The 14188-nt window shown below is 40.6% G+C and overlaps 1 protein-coding gene across 7 annotated transcripts in view; it reads left to right on the top strand.

The window, feature by feature from the left end:
* REPS2 (RALBP1 associated Eps domain containing 2) overlaps window positions 1–14188 on the top strand; it is a 174082-nt gene that overhangs the window by 24586 nt on the left and 135308 nt on the right. For all 7 annotated transcript variants that reach the window (XM_018043963.1, XM_018043959.1, XM_018043960.1 and 4 more), the window contains exons 4-6: window positions 3674–3812; window positions 11429–11492; window positions 13479–13621. In XM_018043963.1, coding sequence (XP_017899452.1) covers window positions 3674–3812; window positions 11429–11492; window positions 13479–13621 — 346 coding nt within the window. The remainder of the gene's footprint in view (window positions 1–3673; window positions 3813–11428; window positions 11493–13478; window positions 13622–14188) is intronic.

Genomic DNA, 14188 nt, shown 5'->3' with positions numbered 1-14188 from the left:
ACTGTAGCGCAGCAGGCTCCTCTGTCCATGGGATTCTTCAGGCAGGCATACTGGAGTGGATTGCCATTCCCTTTTCCAGGGGATCTTCCCGACCCAGGGATCGAACTCGGGTCTCCCACATTGCAGGCAGATTCTTTGCCGCCTGAGCCACCAGGGAATAGATCAGCTTTGTTTTGGAATATTTTGGCTTCAGATATGTGGCATGTGATCTGCCCCTTCCATATGCCTTTACCTGTCTCTGAAATTGCTCACTTAATGGATGAGGAACTTGAGACCTCTCCATAGAGATCAGACCATGAGACTGAAAGGGAGGTCTGTTGATAGATCTCAAGCTTTAAAAGATGAAATGGATTTACAGGCTTTCTTTCATTAAGCACAGCTTAGAGTAGTGTTTCTGCATCTCTTTCAATATAAGATATAACCCTGAAGTTATTAGAGCCTGTCAATAAGTGGCCCTTCACCTGACTTTGTAGTGTCTGTGCTGTGCCTGCTAGGGATTGTATGTGGAATGAAGCCTTAGATGATACAACTCTTGCCCTCCAGATTGAAACCTGAAGGAAGATATTTAACAACTTTAAATGTTCAAAAACTGTATGATACTTGGGATTCACATTGTAAGATGCTCAAATCACTTGAGTTTGTCCAATCAGTTAAAAACATGCAGTGAGAAGCAAAGGGAAAGAGATTGGGGTCAGTGAATGTGTTTTGTGCAAGCTGGTAGAAGGGCCACACCATGTACAGGTTGCCCAGTGTTCACATGTCCTCCCTTGTTGTTGGAAGGCACTTTAGGTTTTAAGGAGTAGGTGCTCTTCCTGTCAGCTTAAGTTTTCTTGAGAAGGAGAAAGGGGTTGGGATTCTCATGGGAATCCAAAAAATGAGAGACAAGGAGTGGCCCAGTGGTCCCCAGTAATGGGAGCTCTTGGTTATTCATATTTATTCCTCTATTAACAGGCTTTGCCCTAGTTGACTTTAGTGTCCATTTACCTTTTGGCTCCCAACAACCCCTGGACTCTTTCTAGTACTTCTGTACCTCACAGGTTCTGCTTGTGCTTGGTTCTGGCTCTCTCATGACTTTAAGTCCCAGCTGGCCCCAGCTTGACACCGCAGCTCTGCTGTACATCTGCTCAGGGTCTGCTTTCTCTGCTGGTTTATCTTTCCAGTTTTATCTATATCCCCAAGAATGAGCATCTGGCCCAGCTTGTTCTCTCTAGAGAAGAGCTTTCTACACCAGAGCATCCTATGCGCCCACCCACCCTTACTTGGATTGAGGTGGAGGAGATCAGGCATGAGTTGGGCCATGTGGTGCACATGTGGTACCAGACCCATCTTTGTAGCAGAGCTGGGGGGCTAGGGAGCAGGCAGCACCTCTGCAGTGCCTGTGGGCGTGGCAGGTACATCAGAGAGCCCTTCAGGGCCATGGAGCTTGTGAATGGGTAGGATTTGTGCACACTGGGATCGCAGAAAGAGTGTTTTGGGGAGAAGGCACAAATCTGACCCATGAGGAGAGACCATATGGGCTGTCAGAAGCCTGCTATGTGACCAAGGAGGAGGCTGGATTATAAGGGTCGTAAAAGCAAGGTGGAGGAGGTGAATTTGTTTTATTGAGTAACAGGTCATACTGTAAGCTTTTAAGCAGAGAAAATCAATCACTTTCTCCTTTTTATTCCTGATTTCTACTGTCAGGTTAGGCTTCCCTGGTAGCTGAGCTGGTAAAGAATACACCTGCCGTGCAGGAGACCCTGGTTCGATTCCTGGGTCAGGAAGATGCCCTGGAGAAGGGAGAGGCTACCCACTCCAGTATTCTTGGGCTTCCCTGGTGGCTCAAACAGTAAAGAATCCGCCTGCAATGTGGGAGACCTGGGTTCAGTCCCTGGGTTGGGAAGATCCTTGGAGGAGGGGCATGGAAATCTACTCCAGTATTCTCGCCTGGAGAGTCCCCATGGACAGAGGAGGCTGATGGGGTACAGTGCATGGGATCTCAAAGAGTCGGACATGACTGAGCAACTAAGAACAAGAGACTACTGATGCCACTCAGGAGTCAGGTAATATGAGAGAGGAAATAGAGTGAGCAGATGGTCATGGGATTGGGAAAAGAACAAGCATGGGCTGACACTAACAACGATTGGGTATGGCAGCTTTGGTTCCAGGCATGAAGGGGAGTGCATTTTAGGGGAGTAGAAGCTTCCATGTTAGTACCAAGGAATGTAGCAGCCAACACCTAGCATGGAAATTTTGGCAACAGATTAAAAAAACTGCATTTATCTGCTGACTCCAGGAGTTCCATGAAGTCTATGGGCATGTCCCTTAAACTCTCTGAGCCTCAGTTTTCATCTGGGAAAATGATACTACTAACTCCTGTGGCTGCTTCTCAAAAGTTTGAGGTACTCAGGTGAGATAGAGGGTGAAATACTTTGTGAGTTTCAAAACACTCTTTGAATTTAAGGCATTAATTAATGGATAATGACTTCCAGGGCATTTAAAAATGGTCTGACTTACATTTAGTGGAAACTCATCTAGTATGAAAACTTCAAAGATGGCATCTCAAGGTTATATTACAACTCAAGCTTTTATAGACTTGTTTCTTCTCTGAATGGCATTAGAGGAAAGTCAAGTGTTCCTGGGAAGAATTACTTCCAAAATGGGGTGTGTGTGTGTTGGGGAATTTGGGGCAGGGGACAGAGATGATCTACTGTTTTTTTTCTGGTGCTAGTGACTAGAATACCTTCCTAATGATTAGTTCCTTGATAGTGCGTTCAAGAAGCAGGCAACCTGATGGCTCATTAGTAGCAATACTTCTTTCCTAGTCTCCTTTTGTCTTAAAGGCTTACCCTCCTTGTTCCATGAAGGTGGCGTTTGCAAGAAGCACCTTAACCTCAGAGTAGACGGGAGGGATGGAACAAAGCTCTGGGCTGCTCTTTCCAGGATCACCATTTTTGCTTCTTTTCCGGTTCCCTCGCAGAGCTTGCTCTCCTGCACTACTGCACTGGTTCTGTATCCTTAAATTCTCAACTTTGGCTTGCATGCCCCCTAGTGGCAGGGCAGATGCACCCCTTGTTACCCTGTTTGTTGTGGTACCATGACAGCCCATCTCTGCACTCCACTCTGTTACTAAGTAGAACCCTCAGTTCACAAATGTGGAATGAGAGGTTTGATGATTCTGACTTGCCACTCAAGTGGGACCTGGGGACATGGGACTTGATTCTGAGCATTTGATTCCCATATTTATACGCTGGAAATGATTCAGAAAAAAAGATGTAGTTATAACTGTTTTAGATTTTTTAAAAAATGACTTAAAAAGAATCTAGATTATTTTACGATCTGCTTAGCTAATTTGAAAGGATCAAACTGTTGCGAATATTTGAAGAAAGGAATGCTTGTACTTTCCCCCCTTCATCACATTGGTAAATCTTTTGTCACTTACCCGAGTGTTCAATATTTCATGTTTAGTCCTGTTAGCAACTTAGGGGAACACACACAAAAAGGTATAAAGCATCATGTCTGCCCTTCAGAAGTTTATGTTCACATTAAACTCTAGTCACGAGGTGTTCACATTTATTCCCTTGAGAAAAAAAAAAGTATAATCCTCGGTAACTTTTATTGGGATTTAATATTTCTACTTCATTTCACAAAAGACAGATTCTGTGAGCATTTGCTTATTGATTTCTTTTTAAAGTCCTTTTCAGTGGAGAGAGAACTTCAGGATAACAGCACTAGTTACCCAGACGAACCCTGGAGGATAACGGAAGAGCAGCGCGAGTACTATGTCAACCAGTTCCGGTCCCTTCAGCCTGATCCGAGTTCCTTCATTTCAGGTAATGAAGTGTGGTGGGTGAGAACACAGGTCCCAGCTTACTGTCTCACATAAATAACAGTGCCCATCTTGAGAAATAGTCTATTCAAAATGAGTACAAAAACCTTCTATGATTTCAGTTTGTTTTTCTCTGAGGTTGAATTTCTTACCAACTATAATCCATGTAGAAAAATACTTGGCAACGGTATTTGGAAGTTTATGTTTCCATCTCAAAGGAGTTAAATGGGAATATGAAGCGTCCTGGTCCAGATCCTGTGCCTTATTAGCTGGAGCAGTTCTGGAAATGAGTGTTACACCAAGGTGACACTTTTAATTGCTTACTCATTATGTTGGTATTAGAGCAAGGACATAGTGTAGCCTCCCAATGAGTTGCTGTCACAGTTCTCCTTATGCTATATACACCTTAGAGTTCAAGTTCATGCTCATTTTCTTTGACTCCAGTCTTTCTCTGGTTTTTCTGAGAGAAAAAAATTGGTTGGAAAATTGGCCAGCATTTTTATGTCCATATATTAGTTCTTCTGTAGTATCTTCAGAAATATATCTTCCTGTTGCGTTCTCATGCAAAATTCAAGCTGAGAGGAATTGATTTTGTTCCTACGTGCCTATATTTCACCTGGCTGAAGAGTAAACAAGCTGAAATAGTAGAGTCTGGAAGAAAAATTCATAAAACTTTGTTTTTATACTTCAATTGTGAAGAATGACAGTATGTCCTTGATAGTTGTTACCTGACACATTGCAGTGTGGACTAAAATTAATTTTCTCTCCGGACATACAGTGTGTAGTTGGAATATACCTGTATAAACACAGATATCATTGTCTGATTGGTAGTAGTGGCTTTATTTGAAGGCAGAATGTTGTAGATACAACAAATTAATGTTGACAAAATGATTTTTAAAAAAAACCCAGAAACCCAGATTTCATGTATTGACCACATGTTCATTTTATACACTGCTTAAATGAGTTTCTTCGCAATGTATATACAGATATTTAGCCAAATGAAAATAGGTACTTGTTAGGAATGTTTTTATTTTCTTTTAAACCTTTACATCTCACAGAGTTTCAAATGCAAACACAACTCTAGTGGCTAGTATAACAAACCTCTATATACTTACCACTCAGCTCTCACAATTTGTTTTTATCTATAGCCTCTCTGAGCCTTGATGGTTTTGAAGCAATTTCCAGACCATTTCATTTGAAAATATTTCAGGATGTATCTGTAAAGATAAGACCGCTATTAAAAACATAACCACAACTCATTGGCACATTAAAAAAAAAACACAAAATAACCCACAAATTGCTTAATATCAAGTCTTGCTCAGATTTTCCTGATTGTCTCGCAACTGCGTTTTCAAAATTTTAGTTTGATCAAGGGCAGGAGAGCTTCATACATTGCAACCAATTAATGGCCCCTTTTAAAAAACACTTTAAGTCTACATACTGTAAGATTCATCTATTTAAAGTGTACTATTCAATGTTTTTAGTATAGCCACAATCTAGATGTAGAACTCTGGGAGATAGTGGAGGATAGAGGAGTCTGACATGCTGCAGTCCATGGGGTAGTAAAGAATCAGATATGACTTAACAACTGAAGAACAATAGATTTAGAACACTTCCCCCCAAACCACCTACTTACTAGTATTTATTTCCCATTCCTGCTTTCCCTACCACCCATCCCTTAGCCTTAAGTTACCATTTTAAACTACTTTCTCTGTCTATAGAGTTGCCAGTTCTGGGCTGTTCAAGTAAATGAAATTGTGTAATATGTGTTTTTTGGTGTGTGACCTCTTTTACGTAGCATGTTTTTGAGGTTCATCCATGCTGTGATATATACCAGAACTTCACTCCGTTATCATTCCATTGTATGGACAGACCATATTTTATTTATCTTTTCATCATTTGATTGACTTTTGGGTTGTTTTCTCTTTTGGCTATCAGGAATCATGCTGCTCTGAACATTTGTGTACATGTTTTTGTGTAGATGTATGTTTTTGTCTCTCTTGGATATATACCTAAGAGTAGAATATCTGGCTTATATGATAATTCTATATTTAACCTTTTGAGAACCAGTCAGACTATTTTCCAAAGTGACTGCACCACTTTGTATTGCCACCAGCAGTGTCTAAGGGTTCTAATAACTCCACATCCTTGCCAACACTTGTTACTATCTTTTGGTTGAATCCACCTTAGTGAATGTGAAGTGATATCTCTTTGTAGATGAAGAATGACATTGACCATCTTTTTATGCTCTTATTGGCCATTTGTATATCTTCTTTGGAGAAATGCCTATTCAAATCCTTTTCTGTATTTAAAATTTTTCATAGTTTTTGGCCATACCTCGCAGCATATGATGTCTTCATTCCCCAGCCAGGGGACAAATCTGTGTTCCTCACTGTGGAAGCATAGACTCTTAACTACTGGACCACCAGGGAAATCCCTCCTTTGCCATTTAAAAAAATTGTTGAGTGGTAAGAGTTCTCTATGTATTCTAGATATAAATTCTCTAGGCATATGATTTGAAAATATTTTTCCCCTAGTCTGTGGCTTGTCCTTTTATTTTTCTGATGGTGTCTTGCAAAGCAAAAAAGTTTAATTTTGATGTCCAGATTATTTTTTCTTTTGTTGCTTGCACAACAATCATATCTAAAAAAATCAGTGCTTAATTCAAGGTCATGAAAATGTAAGTGTTTATTTGCTTCTAAGCAGGAATATATATGGAATATATATTACAGTTTTATTATTATTATTTTTGGCTTGTGGGATCTTAGTTCCCAAAACAGAGGTTGAACCTGGGCCTCCAGCAGTGAAAGCACAGAATCTTAACCACTGGACTGCCAGACAACTCCTTATATCATAGTTTTCTTCCTTCCTTCTTCTCTCCCTCCTTCCCTTTCTCTCTCCCTTTTTCTCTTTCTTTCATGTGGGATCTTAATTCTGGGAAATGAAATGAAATGTTAGTCGCTCAGTCATGTCCGACTCTTTGTGACCCCATGAACTGTAGCCCTCCAGGCTCCTCTGTTCATGGAATTTTCCAGGCAAGAATACTGCAGTGGGTTGCTGTTCCCTCCTTCAAGGGATCTTCCCAACCCAGGGATCCAACCTGGGTCTCCTGTGTCTCCTGCATTGGCAAGTGGGTTCTTTACCTTTGAACCACCTGTGAAGCTTATAATGGGTTACTGGTCTTTGTTTGTTTGTTTGTTTGTTTGTTTTTCAAATGTCTCTGTATATTGGATGTGTTAAAATTTGGTCACTGATGGATCAATGTTGTGTGTCACTTCAGTTCAGACACTCAGTCATGTCCAACTCTTTGCGACCCCATGGACTGCAGCGTGCCAGGCTTCCCTGTCCATAACCAACTCCTGGAGCTTACTCAAACTCATGTCCATCGAGTCAGTAATGCTGTCCACCCATCTCAGTCATCCTCTTCTCCTCCCGCCTTCAATCTTTCCCAGCATCAGGGTCTTTTCAAATGAGTCAGCTCTTCGCGTCAGGTGCCCAAAGTATTGGAGTTTCAGCTTCAGCATCATTCCCTCCAAAGAACACCCAGGGCTGATCTTCTTTAGAATGGACTGGTTGGATCCCCTTGCTGTCCAAGGGATTCTCAAGAGTCTTCTCCAACACCATAGTTCAAAAGCATCAATTCTTCGGTGCTCAGCTTTCTTAATAGTCCAATTCTCACATCCATACATGACTACTGGAAAAACCATAGCTTTGACTAGACGGAACTTTGTTGGCAAAGTAATGTCTCTGCTTTTTAATATGCTGTCTTGGTTGGTCATAACTTTTCTTCCAAGGAGCAAGCGTCTTTTAATTTTATGGCTGCAGTCACCATCTGCAGTAATTTTGGAGCCCAAGAAAATAAAATCTGCCACTGTTTTCATTGTTTCCCCATCTATTTGCCATGAAGTGATGGGACTGGATGCCATGATCTTAATTTTTTGAATGTTGAGTTTTAAGCTAACTTTGAAATTCTTCTCTCTCACTTTCATCAGGAGGCTCTTTAGTACTTTGCTTTCTGCCATAAGGGTGGTGTCATCTGCATATCTGAGATTATTGATATGTCTCCTGGCAATCTTGATTACAGCTGCGCTTCATCCAGCCTGGCATTTTGCATGGTGTACTCTGCATATAAGTTACATAAGCAGGATGACAGTATACAGCCTTAACGTACTCCTTTCCTGATTTGGAACCAGTCTGTTGTTCCATGTCCAGTTCTGTTGCTTCCTGACCTGCATACAGATTTCTCAGGAGGCAGATCAGGTGGTCTGGTATTCCCATCTCTTGAAGAATTTTCCACAGTGTGTTGTGATCCACACAGTCAGTGATCCAGCAGATGTTGGCAATTTGATCTCTGGTTCCTCTGCCTTTTCTAAATCCAGCTTGAACATCTGGAAGTTCACGGTTCATGTACTGTTGAAGCCTGGAGGATTTTGAGCATTACTTTGCTGGCATGTGAGTGCAATTGTGTGGTACTTTGCACATTCTTTGGCATTGCCTTTCTTTGGGATTGGAATGAAAACTGACCTTTTCCAGTCCTGTGGCCGCTGCTGAGTTTTCCAAATTTCCTGGCATATTGAGTGTAGCACTTTCATAGCATCATCTTTTAGGATTTGAAATAGCTCAACTGGAATTCCATCGCCTCCACTAGCTTTGTTTGTAGTGATGCTTCTTAAGGCCCACTTGACTTCTCACTCCAGGATGTCTCACTCTAGGTGAGTGACCACACCATCATGGTTATCTGGGTCATTAGGATCTTTTTTGTATAGTTCTTCTGTGTATTCTTGCCACCTGTTCTTAATATCTTCTCCTTCTGTTAGGTCCTTACTGTTTCCGTCCTTTATTGTGCCCATCTTTGCATGAAATGTTCCCTTGGTATCTCTAATTTTCTTGAAGAGATCTCTAGTCTTTCCCGTTCTATTGTTTTCCTTTCTTTGCATTGATCACTGAGGAACGCTTTCTTATCTCTCCTTGTTATTCTTTGGAACTCTGCATTCAAATGGGTATATCTTTCCTTTTCTCCTTTGCCTTTAGCTTCTCTTCTTTTCTCAGCTATTTGTAAGGCCTCCTTAGACAACCATTTTGCCATTTTGCTTTTCTTTTTCTTGTGGATGGTCTTGATCACTGCCTCCTGTCTTCAGTGTCATGAACCTCCATCCATAGTTCTTCAGGCACTGTATCAGATCTAATCCCTTGAATCTATTTGTCATTTCTACTGTATAATCATAAGGGATTTTATTTAGGTCATACCTGAATGGTCTAGTGGTTTTCCCTACTTTCTTCAATTTAAGTCTGAATTTTGTAATGAGTTCATGATCTGAGCCATAGTCAGCTCCTGGTCTTGCTTTTGCTGACTGTGTAGAGTTTCTCCATCTTTGGCTGCAAAGAATATAATCAATCTGATTTTGCTGTTTACCATCTGGTGATGTCCATTTGTAGAGTCTTCTCTTTTGTTGTTGAAAGAGGGCACTTGCTATAACCAGTGTGTTCTCTTGGTAAAACTCTGTTAGCCTTTGACCAGCTTAGTTTTGTACTCCAAGGCCACATTTGCCTGTTGCTCCAGGTGTCTCTTGACTTCCTCCTTTTCATTCCAGTCCCCTATAATGAAAAGGACATCTTTTTTAGGTGTTAGTTCTAAAAGGTCTTGTAGGTCTTCATAGAACCATTCAACTTCAGCTTCTTGAGCATTACTGGTTGGGGCATAGGCTTGGATTACTGTGATATTGAATGGTTTGCCTTGGAAACAGAGATTATTCTGTTGTTTTTGAGATTGCATCCAAGTACTGCATTTTGGACTCTTTTTTCCGACTATGAGGGCTACTCCATTTCTTCTAAGGGAAATGCTGTGTGTAGCTGTAGTTTACTGGGCTGAGAGACCCTTTTATAAGAAAAAGTCTGGATTCATGGTTTTAATATTTGAATGCCAACAGCTTTTAAGTCTCCCTTCTACCTCTTCTCTCACATGTTCGTCTCAAATAGATATGAAAATGACTGGAGAGAAGATGAAAAGGAGGCTGGTTTGGGGTTTCTTCATTGCTTGGGAGGAGGCTGGGGTGTGGGTTCCAGCTCCTGGTTTGAGCATCTGACCACACCAAAGGAGGGAGCACTTGGGCTTTCTCAAGTGTCCTCTCTCTGAACTTGTTAGCTGTCAGCTTCCCTGTGGGTGGGACGACCATTACTCTCTCTACTGTGTGAAGGCCAAGCCAGGCCAGATCTCTAGCTGTGGGTTTGAGTGTATTGTGCTTTGAAGAAAGGTAATCAGCGAGGAAAAAGAAGAATGAAATGAGAGAATGCCTTTATATCTATAAAATAGCTGACAAATATGCTTTCAACACTTTTTTTTTTAATATTTATTTATGGCTGTGCCGTGTTTTTGTTGCTCTTCGTGGACTTTCTCTAGTTCACAGTGAGCAGGGATTCTAATTGTGGTCGTTTCTCATTGCAGAGCACAAGCTCTAGGGTGTGTGCGCTTCAGTAGTTACAGCATGTGGGCTCAGTAGTTGTGGCTCATGGACTCTAGAGCAAGCATTTAGTAGTTGTGGCACAAGGGCTTAGTTCCTCTGCAGCATGTGGAATCTTCCCAGACCAGAGATTGAACCCATGATGTGGATTCTTGCCCAGTGTACCATGAGGGATTTCCCTCAAGACATTTCTGACAAATGTTTGACAAGTTGGCTATATGGATGGCCAACAGTCCTATGTCACCATTATTTCCAGGGTGCTCTGGGGGAGGAAGCTCATTCGTTTATAGGGTACTTGTCTTTGATCCTTTATATATCAATGGAAAATAAGTCTGCTTTAGTGTCCATTATAATCCTTTGTTTTAAGGCCAATTAGAAGACTTACAATCACTAAGGAAAGACATTTGACTTTATCAGTTAAGAATAGCATTTAGGGCTTTGACTTGACTAATTTTTGTGTTAGAATTGTGAAACTGTTTTGAGAGCAGAAAGCATAAAAATTTCAATCTCAATAAGGATTGAGGCTAAACATTTTAAGTGCAGCTGGAGCATGCAGCTATGTAAGATGCAGAATGGAATCATTTCCATTGATATTGATGAATTTCCAATGAATAAAGGAAGTAGTAATAGTTCCTGGATACAATTCTTGAAGAGCCACCAAGAGATCTAAAATCTCACTGAAACACTTTCCCATGATGCCTGTCTTATTTGTAGTGTGATGAGGTTAGTGGTATTCATTTTCTTCTTTTTGCTTTGTTTCCTACCATGATTGTGTATTACTTTCACACACCCTTTCATTTAAAATGCTGGACAGATTTTATTTTGAAAATTTTGATATTTGTATCTTTTAAATTTTTAGTAAATTTTGCAGATTTTCAGAAAAATGAAGAAGGAACCTGAACATAATATACTTTTCATGTGATAATAAGTATTATGTCACTACTTCTTTTGCCTATCCTGATTTACATATTCTTTTAAAAGCTGTTTGTATGTTGCTTTTAGCCACATGATTTGTAGTTGCTTTGATGAATAATTGTTATGTTTGTGGTTGTTATATGGTAGGGATGGCTGAATGAAAAAACTGGTAATTCATCTATACATAAATAAAAAAGCTGTTCTAGGTAAGTAATTAATGATTTATTTAAACAATGGCTCTTGACAGGTTCTGTTGCCAAAAACTTCTTCACCAAATCAAAACTTTCCATTCCAGAACTCTCCTATATATGGTAAGTACAATTAATGCCTTGTAGTTTCATACTGTTATCCATAGCTATCCCTTAGCTTCTACTTTTGCATTTTAAAGCAATAATGTTTTGAATTTTTTAAAAACAACCTAATAATAGAACTTAAATTATTGTTGCTGTGAAGATTAAGTTATTATATGAAAAGTGCAATGAATAGTGTCCAGAATGTATTATTCACTATTTTGCCTATTTAAAAAGTAATTTCCTGATTAGTATCCTCACCTAGATGCCTTTTCAATATAAGCAGTTGTGTGAGCATATGAGAATTTCCATCTTGTGTATTTTCAGATTTTTCTACTTCATGTGCTGCACATAACTAGAAAACCTTGAAAAGCTATTCTTTATAATATTTTATGAGGCCAGGTGAACAGAAGGTCCACAGATATTTTGGAATTAAGTTAAATTTGACTATTCTTGCTGCCTCTGAGTTTCATAAATTTGGCTTGTGTTTATCAGCTGGACCCTGGCTCAGACTTGCAGCTATGGTGCACTCTGTACCTTGCTGCCGTGCCAGCTGCATCCCTGGCTCCAGAAGGGCTTCACAGCCTGGTCCAGATGGCTCTGTTTGCTTTTATGAAAGCGTTTGGTGCCTCTATAAGCTCCTGGCTGCGTGTCGGCTGTTCTTCCTCGAGACTGAGTAGGAGGCCATGCTGCTATAAATATATAATTAAAGTACTGGAATATTTATGTAAAACTTTTAAAATGAGGATTTATAAAAAATTATAGTAGGATTTAAAATTGCTTGTTATGTTTTGTGCATCATATTGAAAAACTATTCCATTGACACTTGTAAATGCTACTGTATCTGGGATCCTGATCTGGCTTTCGGTTCTTTAGCAATATATTCTAACATTAAAGAAAAATGGCAAACATTATTAGGCTTTAAAGCTTGGGAAAAAAGAAGTTATCATTTTGTAAAGAATACAGTCTGTTTCGGCAGAATTCCCAGTCTTAACATTATTGGCATGAGGGTTCCTATCTTTTTGTTGAGATGTATCCACAGAAGCTTTGTGGGCTTCTCTCCACCTATCATTTTAAAAAAATTCCCTGGTTCCTTACGCTGGGGGGCTGGTATTTTCTGAATATTCCAAGGAGAGGTGGGTGTGAGGTTCCAAAGGAAAGTTCCAGAGCTTACCTTCCATGGTTTTTCTTTCAAGTAGAAAAAATATGCCTTCTCTCTCTGCTTGTCCTAACACAGGCATATTTGTCTCTGTATGCCTAAGAGACTGGTTGAGCTTATGGGGTCTTAGTTGTTTTGGCAAATCGGTCTCTGCTTTTCAGTGGAAAACAATGACTGAAGCAAAGATAAGCCTTTTCAAGCCTCTCCCTTTCTTACTTTCATCTCATCCAGTTCCAGCCTTCCCTAGTTGCTATTTTTATCTGAAAACATAATTCAACGAGTATTTACTGAGCTTATTTGTATTTTTCCAGGAGAGAATTTTCAAGCAAATTTTTGATACAACATTTGTGTGACTTGAAAAGTTCAAGGTTTTTCCTTAAAGCTGAAAAATGAAGTGCTTGTATCTGAGTTTGGGTAATTGAGTAATGGCCAGGACACTGGTGAAAGGGCAGGGCCAGGTGAAAGGGCAGGGCAAGCCCTTCCTCCAACTATTTCAGGTGCCAGGCTTGGGCACTTCACACCAGGCATTTATTGAATGAGTGTCAGCTAACTGTGAAATTGTGGGCATCCTGTTCCTTTTCATCCCATAGTTTTTTGATTGTGCATTCTCTTAGAAAAACAGATCTACTGGACAACTTGAAGACTTTAAATTTTTATTTATAAAGTGCTACTTATGCTAGTGGTATTGATTTTTCATCCTCTGTGTGGCCTCCTGAGATTTTATATGAGTTTGGGGGATCCTGCAGGGCCACCACCAGGGAGCCTAGGAGTTGTGTTTGCATGTTTGAGGCTGAGCAACTTTCCCTCTGAGCCCCATGTTAGGCGCTCATGATATCTGCTATATTTAGGGAACTGAGTGATGCCGACTGCGATGGAGCCCTGACCCTGCCAGAGTTCTGTGCTGCATTTCACCTCATTGTGGCCCGAAAGAACGGCTACCCACTGCCTGAGGGCCTGCCTCCAACTCTGCAGCCAGAGTACCTGCAAGCAGGTAAGGCCTGGTCATAAATCCCAAACCTTAGGTGTTTCCCATCCTGACCTTGTAAGAAACTTTTGTTTTTTAAGATGATGTCCACATACTTTGAGGAGTTCTTTGTATCTATAGTTACTGTCTTTAGCTGATATTAGACTCACAACTTATCATGTGAGTCATAGGGATGATCTGGGTAAGTGTGAGTACTGTCTGGATGGATTTAAACCAAGGTCACTTCAGTTCAGTTCAGTCGCTCAGTCATGTCCGACTCTTTATGACCCCATGAGCTGCAGCATTCCAGGCCTCCCTGTCCAACACCAATTCCCCGGAGCCCACTCAAACTCATATCCATTGAGTTGGTAATGCCATCCAACTCTCATCCTCTGTTGTCCCCTTTTCCTCCTGCCCTCAATCTTTCCCAGCATCAGTTTTTTCAAATAAGTCAGCTCTTTGCATCTTTCATAAAAATTGTGGACCAGGCAACTCCTGAACCCCCAGCTGATAAAAACATGAAGAGGAAGATCTACCTTTAGAGCCAGTGCTGACTTGGCATCTTCAGGCCAATTCTGGTGTCCCCAAGTGACC

This window comes from Capra hircus (assembly GCF_001704415.2).
Source record: "Capra hircus breed San Clemente chromosome X unlocalized genomic scaffold, ASM170441v1, whole genome shotgun sequence".
Taxonomy (NCBI): Eukaryota; Metazoa; Chordata; class Mammalia; order Artiodactyla; family Bovidae; genus Capra; species Capra hircus.
The sequence above is the reverse complement of the archived record's forward strand: the minus strand, read 5'-3'. Positions and strand labels throughout refer to the sequence as shown.